Source organism: Phaenicophaeus curvirostris, chromosome 5 (assembly GCF_032191515.1).
Source record: "Phaenicophaeus curvirostris isolate KB17595 chromosome 5, BPBGC_Pcur_1.0, whole genome shotgun sequence".
Lineage (NCBI taxonomy): Eukaryota > Metazoa > Chordata > Aves > Cuculiformes > Cuculidae > Phaenicophaeus > Phaenicophaeus curvirostris.
This window is the reverse complement of record NC_091396.1, coordinates 34,111,253-34,130,223: the sequence shown is the minus strand read 5'-3', so window position 1 is coordinate 34,130,223 and position 18,971 is coordinate 34,111,253. Positions and strand designations below refer to the sequence as shown.

Genomic DNA, 18,971 nt, shown 5'->3' with positions numbered 1-18,971 from the left:
AGTCTGTCTTGATTTATAAATCAGTCAAAAGGTAGAATATCTTGATGGGAGATAACAAATATATTTATGAGATGGATCTGGGAAAAATAAAGTTATAGAGAGGATTTTGAGTTTAATTTTCATTTAAAGATGTATCAGAGTTTCACTGAGGGGTTTAGTGACAGCTTGAAATCATTTAGACAGTGATCTGTCTGAAGAAAGATTAATGTTAATTAAAGTGGCGTTGGAGAACTTCAGCAGATGACAGCAGCCAAGCTGGCTGCAAGCTATTTTTAGAAAATCTACTTCATTGCATCCAGTATGACTCATTTATTAAGTTAACTGATGAATCAATAGCTCAGCTTCTTATGGCAGTCACTGAATGTGGAACTGTATATTAAGACTGTTCTTATCTTTGATCAGTATTCAAATTAGAAAAACTAAGTTGTATTGATTCACTACAAGTGCACAATGATGTAGCTACACAATAACCATCCCCACGTGCATATACACAAGGGCACAGGGGAAAACCAGTCAGAAGTCTAACTTGCAACTGTATTGAAAATAACACTGTGATAATTTTAACCTTATATTCAGAATGTATGTTTTAAAAAACGGAAATTCACTTTCTGTCCGAACAGGTCATAAAAGGATAACATTAAAATAATGAATAGTTTATTGCTTTAACAGAGTTGGGATTTATTTCTGCGAGTTTTGTCTTCTCAGATTCTCTTCCCATTTGGTCTGTGGTTCATTGTTTCTTGCCTCCATTTGAGCACACTTCTTCCTGGGTTTTAACTTCCCTTAACTTGGATGAAGCTAAAGTTTTCCCTCTTCAGTGATATTTTGCTTTAATTTGTGAAATAGTAAACTTCCATCTGTTCCAATACAACTTTATTGGCCTTACTTCAGTTTATTTCCTGTATTTTGCTAATTTCTTAGGTTGCTATAGAAACTTTGATTCCCACGTTATCCTGAAGCCTTTTTTGTGAACTTTCTGCAAACCAGGTCTATGCATTCTGTGTCAGCCTAAGATGCACTTTTTACCTAACATAGTTTACCTAAAAAAGACAAAGCTTGTGACTATCTCTTCAGCTTACTGGAAGTAGCTGGCTGTATGTTTAGCTTTGGCCTTGGTTGGTTGTGCACTTGTTCTGAGAGAAAATGCCGTTTATATTGTAGGATGCTGGATGTTGTTTAGTTCAATTGGAGAAAAATATAATAAAATCTATTGTAAACCCAAAATGGATGAAAGATAAAGAGTAAATCGGCACAAAAATTGGGTCCATATTGAAATGAATACCGGCCCTTCTAACATATTCTTTGCTGCGCTATATTCTAGCCTACAAAGCTCACAGTAGTTAATGTGTACTCTTGCTAGCTGGTCCTTTGCTTTTCTGATCACAGTGTAATTACTTCTTGAAACACTGTGATCAGAAAAGTTAGTGTAAAATGTACCAACAAAACCAGTCTGCAGAGAGAGGTTGCTCCCAGGAAAATGAAGAAATGTATGCCACATTCAAGTCCTCTGTCACAGACTGTGTGTCATCCAGTAGCTGAAATCTCCTGTGTGTGATTTTCTGGTCTCTGTTCTTTCAGGTGTGTCACAGATGGAAATATTTCACACCATTATGATTTAGCAGCAGTTTAGAATTTATTGGTCATTTAATGTAGATCAAATGATTGAATCTTTACTAGTACTTAATCATAAACCAGTCGATTATTTAACAGCTGATTGTATGGAATCTATTATAATCAAAACAGTGACTTAATTACATAGTCAAAAAAGGCAAGGTTCTCTCCTGTTCACTACATGGTATAATACATACATATGCAAACACAGAAATATGTATATACAAAGATATATTGTTATTTAAACATAGAAGAAGTATTAATAACTACTGTTACAAAGATATTTGTATGCATCTACATGTACAGAAAGGTATGTACAGGGACAAATAAAAAGATACTAGTCTGAAAGTTTCCCTCTTCATTTGTCAGAATACTCGCATCCAATGCAACAGCATTCCTCAACAGGCGATGGTGGGGTCTCAAGGAGTCAACTTTGCCATGGCCCTTTCATTTGCCCTGTTAGCACATGGGATAACACAACTGAGAGACGTCTCAGCTCGGGAGGGAGATAATTGGTCCCAGCCTGCTGCAGTCCTGAAGAGTTCAAAGAGCCTTCCACATAGTTGCTTACTTGTAGGATTTCTAGGTAGTTGACTTTAGTGGGATATTTAAATATTCATCTTCATGTTTTAGTGTTCATTTTCTTCAACTTGGAAGACAATGTGGAAATTGCAGCACCACAAATATGCCAATGATCTAATCATGGATTTGGAAAAATAACAAGCAAACTTCCAGACAGGTCATGATTAATAGTGACACTTAAATGTAATTCAGAGAAATACTCAAAATACAAAGTTTTCCTCAAGTTGTACATACCAATTAGTGCACTGATTTTCAGTTTCCCGTGACTTACTGTTCTTCCTTACCATTCGTCACAATGTTTTTGTTTTTCCCAATGACTTTTTTCTGTTTGGTTGATACTGTGTAGTACCTTACACTACAGGCCTGTCTGACTATGGGAGATTTGTAACAGTGATTTGGTAACACCAAACTAAGTGCTTTCAAATTTCTTTTCACAGTATTTACGATAAGGTTGGAATGGATTGGAATTTATATTTTTTGAGTGAAGAATACACAGCATGTCACAAGTAGTTCTGCCTCAAGTTCATTCGGTGACTGAATAGTATGGCATAATATTTTCTGCATGATATCCAAGCTAATCAAGACATATTGTCAGGAAAAAAAGCATGCTGTTTTTAAATTTTATCTGTATGTTGTTGCTCACTACTCAGAGGCTCCCAAATAAGCAGTTTAAATCCTTTTTTCTTGTAGATACATTATTATGTAATAAAAACAAAAATTCTGTTCCTCACACGTGTCATACTTAACACCAGTAGAAGAGTTCAGGCTGTTAACTGGATCCTCCTAGTGTGTCTGATGTCTTTAAACTTCTGTGCAACTCACAACCAAACTTCATACACAAAGTCAAATATCTTTATTATGTCCTCTGTAGTACCAGACTTAACTGGCAATCTGCTGTGGTCGATCTGTCTTCCAGGAGTTATAAGACAGAGTGAAATCTAATATTCTGAAATGAAGGAAGTATAACTTCTTTTAAAACTTCATTTCAGGTCTGAGGCATTTATAGAATTGTATACTTAATGTGTCTCTGGTTCTCTTTCAGTTTCAAGTTTGTTATTATTTATGTATGTAGCCTGGATTTTCAAGCTAAAGATGTCAGTGTAGGATTGCAAATGTGGTAGATACCGTGAGCTGCAGCTCTAGATAAGAAATTGTTTATTTAAACAGTAACATACCTCTTAGTATAAAATTATGCTAATTAATGATGAAAGCATCTAGATGAGTTTACCAAGTCAATTGTTTTGCTTTTTTTTTTTTTTGTGATGGATTCCAAGGAAGTGCTTAATAGTTGTGCCAAGGGTGGCAAATAAAGAAATTTGCCAGTTGGAATTCCCTGATGGTGGAGTGCTGGCAACAGAGGCTGTCTTCCCCTTCTGCTAGAGGATAAAATACACGAGATTATTTCTTGGTTACTCCAGAGTGCAGGCAGGAATTGATCTGAAAAAACTAAATAAAAAATGTTTTCTTAGATGCCTCATTCCGATATCAGTAGGACTGGTTATGTGCAATGTTAACATGCACTGATCTGAACCATTCCTTGTCATGGTATGATGACACAATCATTGGTCGTGATGTTGAAACCAATTTCACAACGGAAACACTGTTTGAATGAAGTTCAGGTATAGTGAAGAATAAAAGCTCACGTTTGTACTTGCACTGGCAGAAAGAACTTTTGGTTCTCTCCAGCTTCCAACTCCATTGATGATTAGAAGCAATGGAAGATGCAAAGGAAACAGGAGAGAGCAATTGCTACAGTCTAATTGTTCATTATGAATTTAAATGCTGTAATGTCTGCACCCGGTTTCTGCCTCAAAAATCATAGTTGATGTTACTTGGAGCCGTGATGGACTTGAGACTTCACTTTTCCTATGCAGACTTCATCTTCTGTCTAAAGCCTTCAAGCCATTTGTTTCTGAGAATGATTTATTTGTATGGATACAGAAAGGCAGGACTTATGGGAAAATGTTAATATATTTTCTGTGTTATTCTCTTCTCCCCTTTTTAGGTTGAGTAAACAATATGTATAATAATTTCAAAACTGATTGGAAGGAAAAAAATCCAGTAGTAGGGAGTTAATACAAATGCACATTTGATAGTTGTCTACTGCTTTTTACAATAAATAGTTTCTTACTCAATTTCCATTTCTGTAGGACCCAGAAAATGACTAGTGTTGTTGTGCAGAGCCAGCAGCAGGGGGGTCATTAGAGCAGTTATATTTTTAGGCCTGAATTGTCATTATCAATGGTTCTGCTTCATGAAATAAAAGAAGCTATGTCTCCGTGTCTGTGGGGAAAATCTAATATTTAACACCATTTATAGTACATGCTATTCATGCATCTTCAGTGTGTGAACTATTTTTTACCATAAACTTTTGTAGAATGTAGATAAGCTCATTAAGCTCAATGTGGAACAACCCCTTTTTTTCTACATCAGTGCCAACTACTTCACATCACCCATTTTTTGTTGCCATTCATGAGCTCCAGAGACTTTTCAAACATGGAAGACACAGAGTCTGTGTGGTTCGCGTGGTCTCTACATGCACATCTAATTACAAAATTTCAATTTCTAGAACTGCATTTGGTTGCATTTAACACTGTATCACAGCTTAGTGAAATACTGAGAAGAAAGTAAATCAGACTTCAAATAGTTACTCATCTATATGACTTAGACAACAAACAAGAAATAGTAGAATATGATGACTGATGGCCATTAACATAAAGAATAACATCCTGTTGATGGTAATTCTGCTTGGTTAACCTAATTCTTATCTTTCAGGCTAGTGAAGGGTATTTTGTTTCTAATTTTATGTTAATCACATGAAGATTTTAATTTTGGATAAAGAGAGGAAGAGGAGTTTTTTGCTGTTGTTTTGGGGCTTGGTGGGTTTTGCTTCTAAATTGATAGGAAGAGTATTTGTGTTTTGGAACAAGTCATGACACCGTTAATATGCCGTGCTTTGTGTTACTGATTTTGAGAACATTATTCTTCTGATTTCAGGTTGGGTGGGACTATATCTGCATACAAGATAGTGCCGGATGAAATAGAAGAAATTAAGGTACAGTATTACTGCATTTCAACACTGAATTTCTTTGCTTGGAGAATTACAGAAATTTTACATTAAAAAGCCATGTTGTTTCTTGCTTTGAAGAATATTGGGGGAGAGAAGGGGAGGAGTTTCTAAAGTAAAATTATCAGATGCATATTTATGTTGCTTTTACAAGTACAATTTACTTTAGCTTAAGCTGACTTCAGTAGGGTTTGTTTAATGCCAAAAACTTGTATAATTCAACGTATTTCTGTTTGTTACCTGAAAGCAGATGCAGGGCTACTATGAACATTGAGTTACATTTTCATAACAAAAAGTAAATATGAATGTAATGTCTTTTTGCTTTTGAGATCAAAAGCACAGCCTTCTTTTTTAAATATTATCTGTCTTAAGAAGGGGATAGTCTTCTGATATTCTTTGGTACTCAAAATCATTAAAAGCTGTCTGATTTTGGGGTCTGACAACAATAAATACTGAAGTTTACTTCCAATCCAATCCAATGTTCATTATAACAAAATTCACTTTAGCCGAGTCCACTCATGGAAAGTACTTGAGCAATTTGTGTCAATTTTATTCTTCAGTGGAGTAAAAGATGGGAATTTGGCCTAGATGTGGTAGCGTGATCTGTGTAGCTGGTTCTTTATTTGATTGGTAGCCAATCGGTGTGAAATATTGCTTGCTCAGTGTTATTACTTAATCCATCTTGCTGTTCCAGATACTCATTTTCAGCTGTGCAAAGGAAGTTAAAAGTAGTTTAAAATTTAATATAGGGAAGTGGTTGCATGCATCTTGTTTAGACATAACTTTGCAGTGTGTAAAATTGTGAGGATGTATTCCTCCTCAATTAGCATCAAACTTAGTGTAAGCAAGTATAGTGACTGCCTGTATCTCCATCAAAGTTATCACTCTGTCGTGATCAAAATTTATTTCTGTCCTCTGAGATTCATGGACTCCTCTATCCTGAATTATCAAGAAGAGCATGATTTATTAGGATAGATCTGTAGCTCCAATGTTTAGACTTTGGTATTAGAAACAAAGAAGGTTTTCAAAACTTATTAGTGTTATGTAGTATTTTCATGACGTTCAGAGACATGCACCAAAGCTATAAAACCAAAAATGACAATAACCCCAAACTATAATCTTTTCTCTCTAATACAAGAAATACAAACCCACTGACATTTTGATAATGTTAAAGACTAAGAAAATAAATCTAATATTTCTGGCTTCATGGTGCAAACTGAGTTCAGTGAACAAAGAAAAGTAGAATGCTGGGAAATAAAGAATAATTTTATTTTTAGGAGCATACTGTACTAGGCAAGATGAATAATCTACAGGAATGTGTTTTTTGCACCACCTACTAAGGAGGCCCATTCTGATTTTTCAGTTCTTTCTTACTCGGCTAGTATCTAAATGCTTAAGATCCTAGGAAACGGTAACGGATGGGTTACTGATTGATCTCAGTTGTTTTAGCATGTAAGTTAGGAGAGAGGATTGTATTGTTCTAAGTCAGAGCTATTTAGAGTGTTCAGAAAAAAACACCTCTTTTACTTGTTTCTGGTAGCTGTCTTGCCTTGTTCAGGTAATGGGTTTTTCAGGTTGTGGCTGAAGTCAGCCCACTTCTCCCCCCTTAAATGATTTAACTTCTCAAGCTGTAATGCAATAGGTGTTATTCATACAAAATAAGGCATTACTGGAAGATGCTAAGACACCCTAGCAGTGAGTATAATGAACAAATCTATATTGAATATGGAGGAGTATTGGAGTATTATTTTGTATATAAGTGTTTTGAATAGCAGCTGGCAATGGGAGTATCCTTGCAATAAATATAGGGGGAATCTTAACTTCTGAAGGGTTCTCCGGGCAGATTTGAGTAGAAAAATGAGAGAGGAAGAAATAAAAGAGAAAGCAAATGAGATAATTGGAGTATTACTTCTACAGAGGACAGAATCTTCTTCCAGGCAGAATAGTTCAGAGTTATTTTGCCTCACAATTATCCCTCCCCTATTTAAACATGAACTATTAAGGCGTTTAATTTGATGAAGTATGCAAGAATAGCAGCTCCGCTTTTAATGTATGGTTTAACTTGGGAGGTTGCTGAGTTATATTCATAGGAATTGGAATAATTGTGTTTTCTGATAACCCTTACAAAGTAAACTGCTTGCTTAAATAGCACAGAGCAGTAATTACTGTGACAAATAAATAAGAAGTCTCTTTGATGATGTTTCCATATATTCTCAGAAAGGTGGTAGATGAACCTCTTTTACAGCTCAAAATAATTAATGAGGAAAACAGATGTATTGATTTTGTTAATTCACATAATTACATCTTAGGTAAAATGCTATTGCAAGCAGAGACTGTATCTCTGAGTCTATGGAAGAGGAAAAGCTCCATAAGATTGCTTTTCAACTGGCAGGTTTATTAGCTTTAGAAGATTAATGAAATGCAAGTTTCTAAAAGTATTAGTCATTTTCTAAATAACCTGTATAATATATATAAAAGAATTTATTTGCCCATATTGCAATATGCAGCAAATTTTAACGTGTGTTGATAATGTTTCCATTCTGGATCATTTAGGATGTATTTACCCTTGCATGTGAGTGTGATTTTACTATGTATATATGTGTACTGCAAGATCATATATGGTTTATATATATAGAATATTGCTTGTACATCTGTGTGCCTGCTTCTTTGAATGAGTATATGTGGTCAGTGTTGGGTGTATTCAAAGTGGGGTACCTCTCTTAGTGTCAGATGTGCTTATAGGCATATGAATTAGGATTTTTTGTGGCAGAAGTGGTAGCATGTACCCTAACTACTCTCATGCACCTTACCAAGGTCAGGAAGAACTGTGTGGCACAATCACTACTACAGATCCTCAGCATCTGTATAGTCTGAAATGAAGTGTGATGTAACTTACCTTCCTTAGGTTTTTGTTATAGGTGCTTAAGTTCTCAAAGTGAGAGTGCTCAACAGGTAACCATATGAAGATACCATCACAGGTTTCCTGCCTGGGAACTTTTACAGAAGGAAGAAATGTCTTCTATTACACGATCTTCAGGACCATTCTTCGATAAGAGAAGCTTTCCAAGGAGGCAAACCTGAGTAATGCCCAAATGGATGTACCACCATCTGCATTCCTGTCATTTCTCTACGTCAGTTAAAGCAATGGCACTTCATTTTCAATACCTGCTGGTTTTAAAATACTACAGGAACTGATGAAGATAGTAAATATAGTAATTGCAGCACATTTCTGAGAAAGTGTCACTATTTTGACTTTCTCTAGACTTCTGCTTTTATCAGAATTACTCATCCTGTAAGCAAGGGGCTTTTCAGACTTACAGAATCTCATTGGCAGATTTCAGCCTTGCTCCTCATCTGCTGTAATTGTATGTTGTGCGTAAAAGAGAGGTCTTCCAAGCCAAATAATTTCAGGTATACAGGAACTGGTGAACATATTGGGCTTTTGAAGAACATCTTATGGCCGGAAATTAAAGGAATCTCGTTTGAGAGAAGAATAGCAGAAAATTTAACATTTCTTTATATCTCATTAATGACATTCATGACAAAATATGATTTCATTTGCAATGTGGACTTCGCCTCAAGAGTAAAGAACAATTTATGACTACTACAAAGGAAGGAATGTTTGTGTGATGCGTCTGTAGTTTCATATGTCAACAGTAGCATCTTATGGTTTATAATACCATGAGAGATGCTTTTTTTGATTGCAGCATTCTGTCATTACAAAGGAAATACAGGATGTTGTGAAGTCAACAGCAGAAAGGAATTTAATTGTTTGGTTGTTGTTGTTTGGGGCTTTTTTTTAAGTGCTTCCCCATATGCTTTTCATGTAGGCATATGCATGCATCTCATCATCTCAACCAGAAATTAATTTGGTGGCAGGTATTCAATTCATAAGAGTAGCATGCACAAGAAAGACATTGCCATTGTATTTCATTCTTATAATATTTGTGGTATAAGACAGATGTTCTTGCGTAGAGAACAAACTTAACTGGTTAACACCTCTGGTAGTTAATGTTAAGAAATCTTGTTAGAAATTTTTCTTAGGACTGGTTATAAATTTATAAATTTAGATGTAAAGCAGTTCTGGAAGAAGATTGGAAATTTTTTTTTAGCTCCATATCACCCTTTCACGCAGAGACATACTTGAATGCTCCTCGAAGAACACCTGTAATTGTTCTATAGTTGTTCCTTAAATAAAAGTACATATACGTGAAGTATTACAGGCTACATTTAAAACTTGCAGAAGTATGTGTTCACTCAATAGTTTAATACAGGAAAATCCTTTTCTTGAATAACTGAAACACATTCCTTTCAGCTTGTCTTGATCTGTGAGACAACTGACTCCAGTGATAGAGATCTAAGAGTGGAAAATTACAAAAAATGTTTAAGAGAGGGAAGTAGCTTGAAACTACAGCATTTCTGATACAAGCCAGGATTCTATTGACCTTTTTGGCCACATGGGCATGCTGCTGGCTTATATTTAGCCAGCTGTCAATCAACACCCCCAGGTTCTTCTCTGCCAGACAGCTTTCCAGCCACTCTTACCCAAACTTGCATGGGGTTGTTGTGACCCAAGTACAGGTCTTGACACTTAGCCTTCTTAAACCCCATATGGTTGGTCTTGGCCCATTGATCCAGCCTGTCCAGATCCCTCTGCAGAGCCTTCCTACTTCAAGCAGATCAACACTACCACTCAACCTGGTATCCTCTGCAAACTTACTCAATCCCGTCCATGCAGATCACTGATAAAGACATTAAAGAGATCCAGCCCCAAAAACTGAGTCCTGGGGAGACAACTTGTGACCAGCCACCAACTGGATTTAACTCCATTCACCACAACTCTTTGGGCTTGGCCATCCAGACAGTTACACTCTAGAACTGCTACGCAAACAGATGCATCACGCCTTTCTGCCATGCCATGCTCTGTTTGTCCATCCTCTTTGCTGACAGAGACAATTGAGAAGTGGGATGTCTTACGTTAGAACAACTTTACATCTCATCGTATTTACCTGATGGACACACAGATTTCTTCCTGAGTTAATTTCTAAGTCCTGCATTAGCAGAGTCAATTACTGCTTAGTATTCTTTTTCAAGCTACATGACTGACAAAAAAATTAAATTACATTTTATAGATGACAGAAATAACTTTTGAGTTTTTTACTTGCTGTATTAATCCTTAAATGATCTTAAAGGCTGTTGTTTCCATGCTGAAGAGAATGAAATGTTTTTGTGTGAGATGGTATGACAAAATCACAAAAAACATTATATGAAACGAAATATTACTTTCTTTTAATTATTTGTCCGTGTGTGCACTCGTGCACGTATATAGAGCAACTTAGGCTAGAGATTTATATCCCCTGTAGTACTGATAATGTGCTTTTAGCTATTTCTGCCCCTATGCTATACGTTAGTGCTCCATTCTTTTACTTCTTGTCAACAGCTAATTTATTTGTATTACATTGTATCATATTATATTACTTCTAGCTGACTGTAATTTCATCATTGTCATCTGTTGTGTTATGTCAGTTTTTCTTCCCATTAATCCTTTGCTGTTTTAAGTTAATTTTGTTTCTTCTAAAACTGACTTTTTCCCCCTTTTCTGGAAAGTGCAGTTGGTATTACTCTATATTCTGGCTTCGCACCTAGTTTTTAGTGCCAAGCTGGGCTGTGCAAGCCTGAACCACAGTCCAGGCATACTCTCACACCAGTGAAATATGAGTGTTTCATAAGAATGTCTTTTCTGTTGTGGGATTTTCTTTCCCACCCATGAAGCCAGTAGTTGTTGTGGATGTTGGTTTTGAGTCTTGGATTGTTTCTGCTCTGATAGGTTTGAGACTGTTTTGCTTGAAGGACATGGCTGTACTCCGTGCTGTAGCGATTGCTATCTCAAGTTTTTGTATAGAAACTCCTTAAGGAGTGCTCACTGAAGGGGCTTTTCATCTGTTTCCCCTACATCCTGTGGAGAATGGATACTTGCTGCAATCACAGATCTTTCAGTCAAAAAAACATCTGTGCAAAAAGAATGTAAAATGAGAGATGGCCAAAGTGTCTGTGTTGCTGTTCCCTGATTATTGGACAGCAGGATTCAACCCTGCCTTTGTGGATATACCTTGGCATTTGATGGGATTTCTTTGAGGCCCAGTTAGTTGCTGCCATTACCAGTATACAGACCTACTCCATTTTTCCTCTGTGCCTTGCTGCTTCTGTACTGTTTTAAGAGATGTGCATGATGTAAACCAAGTAACCAGGGCAGGGTAAGCTGACCGTTGGCTCTATTTGGCATCTGGCACTTAAGAGTCTGATTGACTTTTTCGTTTTGGAAGAGATACTGGCAAGTATCTGGGGATGCCCCAGACTTCTTTACATCTATTAGTGATCAAACTCTGATCCCTATTAGGACTCCTCTGCCTTCCTAGCAAAGACATCAAATGTCAGGATGCTATGGTAGAAAAAGTATACTCACTAATTTTCTACATGAAAATAGGAATTATCACTTCTGGTTTTCTTGCCGTCTTCTATTTTATATTTCATGGACTCTGTGTCTTCAGAGACTGCATGACTCCGGAACTGACAGAGCAGACCACCTCACCAAGCTACATTTCTCTTACAAGCTGTCTTGACTATAGAAGATGCTGAAGCGTTGCTATTAATTCCCCTTCTAATGTGAGAGGGATTTAAACTAATGCGTTTTATATTTTATTGTGAAATTTTGTCTTATGAACATCCAAAAAAGTTTAGCCAGAGTGTTTTGCAGGTCATGGAATATTGCAGCATGGGGAAGGTAAGGACAGGAAGATAGTGCATCCATTTAAGTTGAAATACAATGCCAGTGACATAAAATAATTTAGTAATAATAATTTATTTTTAAAAGCAAACAAAATAGTTCTGTAGTTCTCCTGCAAAGAGAGAAGTATCTGTAGGATGAAAAATAAAAATAGCTGGCTGTTAAATTTACAAGACAAACTAGTATATTATTGAACTTTCAAGCCTTTCTGGTTACTCAGCATTTAAGCATTCTTGGTGCTGTTGCCCTTAAGAGGGAAGATGAATGTATATCAGATTTTTCATTACCACGGTCCTGTTTGTCTAGTAAGTCTTTCATCACTAAATACTTCAGAAACAAACGATGAAAGATTTCATATCTCATGTTGTTTTTCAGCAAAAAAATTATCTCTGCTTCTCCCTGTGGCCATAGGAACCAATTTTGTCTGACTTGCTCCTGGATTTCTTTAATTTTCCATTTTGCTAAATATGTATCTAGTACCTAGTTAGATCTTGGAGCATCTTCTTACTTGCTCTAACACAGTATTTGTGCTTTTCAGCTGACCCAGTATATTGGGCAATGTTTTCAGTGGCATCTGTTCCCACTAGAAAAGTGAGTCTTTAAATGAGATCTCACTTTGCCTGAATGAGAGGAGAAAACAGCTCAGCTTCATTAAGCAGTAAATAGCTTTTGGCAAGTATATAAGTAAATCGAGTTTATGTAAAATCCCTAATCATTTTCCATGTGACCTGTTACGTTAAGTTTTGTTTGGTTATATTTACCATTTAAGAGTGTATCCTGGTGAGTCTTTTGTGGACTTGGGAAGGAAATTTAATGTTGTCCTATCAGAACTTTTAATGTCATACTTGTTTAGAGGTGTGACTGAGTTTGAGGAAAATATACAATATGATCTTTCTATGTGGTAAATAGATTTCTGAAACTTCTTCCTTTTTATGATTGTCAGAATAAATGAATACCTTGAGGTTGTACAGCTATTTACAGATAGAGTCTTAGTGAATTATGAAAATTACTATTCATAGAGAAATGAAGTATCACTGCAGATGAGGACATTGAAATACTGAGTGATTGGGTGACCAACCATCTAATGAAATTCAATGGAGGTAAATGTTAAGAGGTGGGTATTGGAGGTGTGAAAAAAATTCTAAATTTGCATGTAAAATAGAAGTCTCTAATTTGCCTATTGTGATCAAAGAATGAGGTCTGAGAAGTGTGCTAAGGTGGTTACTGGTAGCTTAGTGTTTAGGAGCAACTGAAGGGCAGAAAACAAAACTAAACAACCTGTGAATTATTGTTTGGAAAAGCACGAAGATCAGAATGGAAAATCTTTTCTGTCATGTATGAGCCTCCGGTGCCCCGCTATGTACAATGGTGCGTGAAGGGCCAATCCCCTAGTGACAAGAAGGACACAGTAAGGCTGAAAAAGATTTAGAGTCAGATTAAAAATTTTATCTAATTTATAGAGGTACATGCATATGAGGAACAGATAAAGAAGCTGAAACAGAAAGGTCCACAAGTGGCATATTTGGTTGCATTTCAGCAACATTCTTCCTCATTTATACTGCACTTCTAAAATTAACTGGCGTGCTTAATTTATGCACGTTGTAAGTTTTCCTGAAAACAGGGACTGAAGCTTTGACTATATGTCATTTATTGTTTGATAATCTACTAACTGGGATGGTGGGGGAGAAGTTCCTAATAACAGAAAGCATTAATTTAGAGTGCTGAACCTGAAACCTTGTCTGGTTCTAACACAGCTGTCACCTCTCCCATCAGAAACCATCTCAATAGATTGTATTTTTCTGAAAAATATTTGTGACTGCTAGACTGCAGATAGTTCTGCTAAACTCCATACAGTTGGCCTCAGCCCACTGATCCAGCCTGTCCAGACCCCTCTGCAGAACCTTCCTTCTGTCAAGCTGTTCAACACTCCTGCCCAGCTTGCTGTCATCTGCAAACTTACTGAGAGTGCACTCGCTCGCCTTATCCAGGTCATTGATAAAGACATTAAGCAGAACTGGCCACAGCACTGAGTGCTGAGGAACACCACTTGCGACTGGCCACCAACTGGATTTAGCTCCATTCAGCACAACTCTTTGGGCCCAACTGTCCAGCCAGTTTTTTACCCAGTGAAGAGTATACCCGTTCATGACATGATCAGACGGTTTCTCCAGGAGAATGCCATGGGAAATGGTGCCAAAAGCTTTATTTAATGTCTAGTTAGACGAGACCCACAGCCCTTCCCTTATCCGCTAAATGGGTCACCTTGTTATAGCAGGAGGTTAGTCATCAAGCTGCATGCATCCGGCTTTGATGATCATTAGGATTTGAGGATCACTATTGAAATGATTTACTGGTTTAGGGAGCATCATGACATTAATTAATAAAAACAGCCCTGATTAGTTGGTTTATAGATTGCTCAGCACCGATCATCCCATAGATAATATTCTTAAGAGGCATCTTGAATTCTCCCAGCTTTTGGTTTATAAAAGCGTGGTTTCAAGTCAAGTTGTTATTTTACTTTGGTGCCTGTCATAGTTTACTGAAAATCACCCAGCTGGAATATCCTTGAGCTCCCTATGGAAGTGTTTCCTAGCGTGCACCTCTCTAAGCAAGAAAAACAATTCTTTTCAAACTAGTATCTTGTAATAATTTAATGTTTCTGATTTTTATTATCCCTAAACTTTTGATTTGTTCTTTTTCTGGATACCTCCAAGAACAATTAGCTAGCATTTTGATTTTACCTGATATAACACAGTTTCAATTACAGAAGGATTTCAGAAATGAGGTGACTTAATTGTCCTCAGAGAAATGTGTCACGGCAGAGAGTGCCACTGAACCATCAGAGTTCAGTAAAGGTGCAGTGGCTGCAGGGTTTTACTTTTTAAAATATTCTCTTATAAAAAATACACAAGGATTTCTAGGATTCTTCTGTCAGAAACGTTTGCATTCAATTTCAGCTGCCTCATCATTCTGACAAGATTAGGTGGAATGTTAAGACTACAAAGGTAACACATACTCACTTCCACCGTTTCTTCTTTGACATTTCTATTTCTCTTATTATCTGCTTGGTTAATGTTGTTATTCTCTATCAAAATAGCCTTGTATTTAAAATTACAAATATTGTAATGGTTTCACTGTGTTGTTTCAGTAGCATAATGAGATAAACCTTTCTGAACAGATAAGCTGATCCCCTAGTGAAATTTATACTGCTCAGTCCAGTCATTTGAAGCGTTCTGCATTCTTACTGGTGAAGTGGTTTTGGTAGTTGAACAGCATGTAAAATAAGTGAGAATTAGCTATTTATCATTCTTGAGAATGAGTCTTTGTATCTGAGGATACCTTCTGACGATAAGGGCTTAACATCAAAATGTTTTAAAATTCTTGTTGTTCTTTAATAAAACAGAAGAAACCACATTCTTTATGTATTTGAAGCTAGGAATGCGTTCTATATTTTAATGAAAATTTCTAGGTAATAATGCTATACAAAAAAGGCAGTGTTTAAAAATAAAGCCAAGTGTCATTTGGGACACTGAAGCTAACACTTTAGTTTTACAGAGTACCTTGAGACTGTAAAAGACAACAGACAACTATCCTCTGGCTGTTTTGTAGAGAAGATGCCTAAATTTAAAATTGGGGAACTGTAAAGAACTGCTTTACATAAAAAAGCTTCAAATGCCTCTTAAGTATTGTTCAGAACTGTAGGTGAGAAAACCAAAGTGATGGTTGTGTTTCAACAATGAAAAAGAATGGGTATTAATGAAGTAACGTGCTCTAACTGTAATTAAACATTCACATGAAAGTTATCCTCGCTCAGTCAACTTCTGCAAGATGCAGCAAAAGGAAAAAGCAATAACAGTGCACATATAAAGGGAAATTATTACTTTTTCTGTGATTAAGTCTTCTCTGCAAACCTAATATGAAAGGTACTTCAGATCCATATTTTCATGGTTCAGCCAATAGTTGGTATGCAGGCATGAAACTTTAATTGTAATGGCACAGTTCCCTACATTTGCCATTTTGCTCCAGGTAAAACAACTTCATGTATTTGGGTAGCCAAGCACTTTTATGATTTATTTTTCTATTTAAATATTTTCTGTGAATTAACATATAGATTTTAATATAACATGTGTATGTGTTCCGAGTATTTTGTATCTGAAATTTTTTTGCACAATTTTGATATGTTAAGCTCTTTAAAAAACAATCCTGTATTTGGACTGGTAGTAGTTTAGTAGAGACATAGTCTTGACAAAAGCAAAATCTGAGCTAATTATGTTGCAGTTCATCTAAAACCATGTCAGTCTCATAATATACAAACTGAAAAATATAAGAGAAAAATAAGAATTTTCTTCTGTGATGGAATAAATAGCTAATTTCAAACTAGCTTTTGTTGAAAATTTTTAAGTTCATTCTGCTATGAAAATAATCTACCTATGAAAATAATACTGGACATGTTCGGGCACTTATATTGCCTTCTGAGGATGGCTAAAAAGATAGGGAAAAAACAAAGGAAATATTCTTTCTAACTATCCTTATGATTATATATTTAGAGTATGTTTAAAAGATGGACTGAAAATCAATTTGACATTCAACTTTTATCCCTTTGTGTGTGGTCTTAATTAAGAATCTGTTCTATCATCAACATGCGCAACTTAATTCTTTGAAGTTAACTAACTAGGCACAAGTTTTTCTCTGAATACACACTTCAGTGCATGCAACTTGAAGGTTTCAAGATCAGGAATAAGCTTCATTGTGTCAAGCTCACTAACAGATAGTATGCAAATAGTCAGTTTATTTTACACAGAGGGTGGATAACAGCTTACCAATGCCAATAAAAAGTAAAAATAAATTCAATTTAAAAGTGAAACTGTGATATAAACAATCATTCTGTTGTCCCTTCTAGAAAGGCTAGTTTATATAGTTCTTGAGATCGCTGTGCTTTCTCTTATACAAAGTTCCTCATGAAAACCTGATTTACCTCTTTCCTCCATTTTAGATTATCTGCAGGGAACTGAAGGTAAACATCCAAAGTAGAGTTTGCCAAAGAATTAAACATTTTCTTTTCAGACCTCAATCAGACACTGAAATCTGTCAAAAGAACAGAGATTACTGATGAAAATATTTCTGCAAGTAGGTCAGTGAGAAATTTAATATCTTCCTACAAAAATATCTTATTATAATAAAAGAAGCCTAGAAAGGTGAAGCCTGTTTCTTCTGTTAGTCTGCAGTTATTTCCTGAGCAAAATAATATTCTTTTGTCAGTACTGTAAATGAGGATGGCCAGATATTAACTTGCAAGTTATAACCTTCAGTTGAGCGTATTTTGAGTAGCCCGCTTTTCTGTGCTACATTTTAATCATTATTTTTATGTTTTTCTTCCTAAAGGTTCAAAAATACATGAAACTCAAATATCCAAAAATCCAAAGGATAGAGTGGTAAAGAAGCTGTCTGACAAAAAATGTTTTTGTCTCTACAGTTGTTTTTTATGTAGACAGCTCTATACTGCTCATTCCAATGAAACTTATTTGCTGTATCAAATGCTCTTATGATGTTTTCTTGGAGATATTTTGAAATTTGGGTGACAGGCAAAAATGCTTCATCTCCTACTAAAAATACCTCTGCTTTTGGAGTTAGAAGGGAAAGCTGAAACAGCAGCTAGAGACTTACTGGACTACTAAATGATCTGTGACATTTAGGAAGAAATAGCTACAGTGGCTTGGAAGTCAACTTCATTTTTTAGAGTTGATCAGATAGTTAAATGTAAAAGCTCTTAGAATATTGCTGCTGTAGAATTGTTGGATTCCTGGTAGACTGATCTTTAACCAGAAATATTTAACTTTTAGTAGAAGGAAAAAAAAAAGTCTTTGATCTCTTTTTAAGGTCTTTAAATATCACAGATATTAGCAGGCCTGGAGAGAGAAGTCTTGCAGGACAGAAAAGACTTGTACTGTAATTGCAAGAAAAAACCAAGGGCTTTTCCTTCCGCAGAGTGAGAGTGATAAGTGTTGAAATGGAAAGGGAATTCTGTGTGTGTGTTCTGCACTGGGCCAGGGGAATGAGAGAAAAGGACAGTGCCAATTTCTTTCTGGATCTCAGTAAGAAGGGCCTGACACCAGATGGCCTAATATCAGCTTTAGTAAGGCAGAATAAGAGGAATATAGATAGCAAATAAATCATGCACTCTTTGAATGTTGGGAACCGTGTATTCATGCAGCGTCAAATCAGTCCCTGGATGGATTTCTTGACTCATGAGAAATTGTTGTTACAGTTTTAGATAAAGGAAAGGCCGTGCCTGTTACATAATGACCAGTACTGAGGGAAAGCTGCCTACAGGCTCCTCCATTACAATGAGGTGGCTGAGTGTATCCTTTGGCCAGGGGGATTGTGCAACATGACACAGGGCTGAAGGCCAGGCTGTACGTGGAGCGCAGCATAGCCTGCTGCGGGAACTGCAGGGAAACTGTTACATGGATCACTAACTCCTTGATGTATAGTTGTCTCGTGGTCAGGATTACTACAATATTAGAAACATTATAAATAGAACATTGGGTGGTCCTTAATTTCCAGAGGGCATTGACCGGTTCTTGCTCACAGATAAAATTTATTGCATACTGCCCTTCATCTACTGATTCCACCTACTCTTCCTTACTGAAAATACTATCTGGATGACTCTGCTGCTTGTGTAGGCTCTTTATCACTCTCCAGCCCTAAACTGGCAATTGTCTCTCCAGGAGAAAGCAGTAGTCCAGAGATAGCATATAATGGATGCATCATAATCCTTAAAGTAGAATGTGTGGGAGATGATACAACTCTGTGAAAGGAGCAATATGGTATTTTTAATTATTGAGATGGTGCCTGTGTTCTGAGTTGCATCAAGAATATGACTGTAATGCGTTTATAGCATATCAAGAAAGGTAGGTTTTGCAATTA

The 18,971-nt window shown here is 36.3% G+C and overlaps 1 protein-coding gene across 18 annotated transcripts in view; it reads left to right on the top strand.

Annotated features, from left to right (window-relative positions):
• The window catches only part of GPHN (gephyrin), a 288,977-nt gene that overhangs the window by 120,868 nt on the left and 149,138 nt on the right, over nt 1–18,971 (top strand). For all 18 annotated transcript variants that reach the window (XM_069858253.1, XM_069858250.1, XM_069858246.1 and 15 more), the window contains exon 3: nt 5,191–5,248. In XM_069858253.1, coding sequence (XP_069714354.1) covers nt 5,191–5,248 — 58 coding nt within the window. The remainder of the gene's footprint in view (nt 1–5,190; nt 5,249–18,971) is intronic.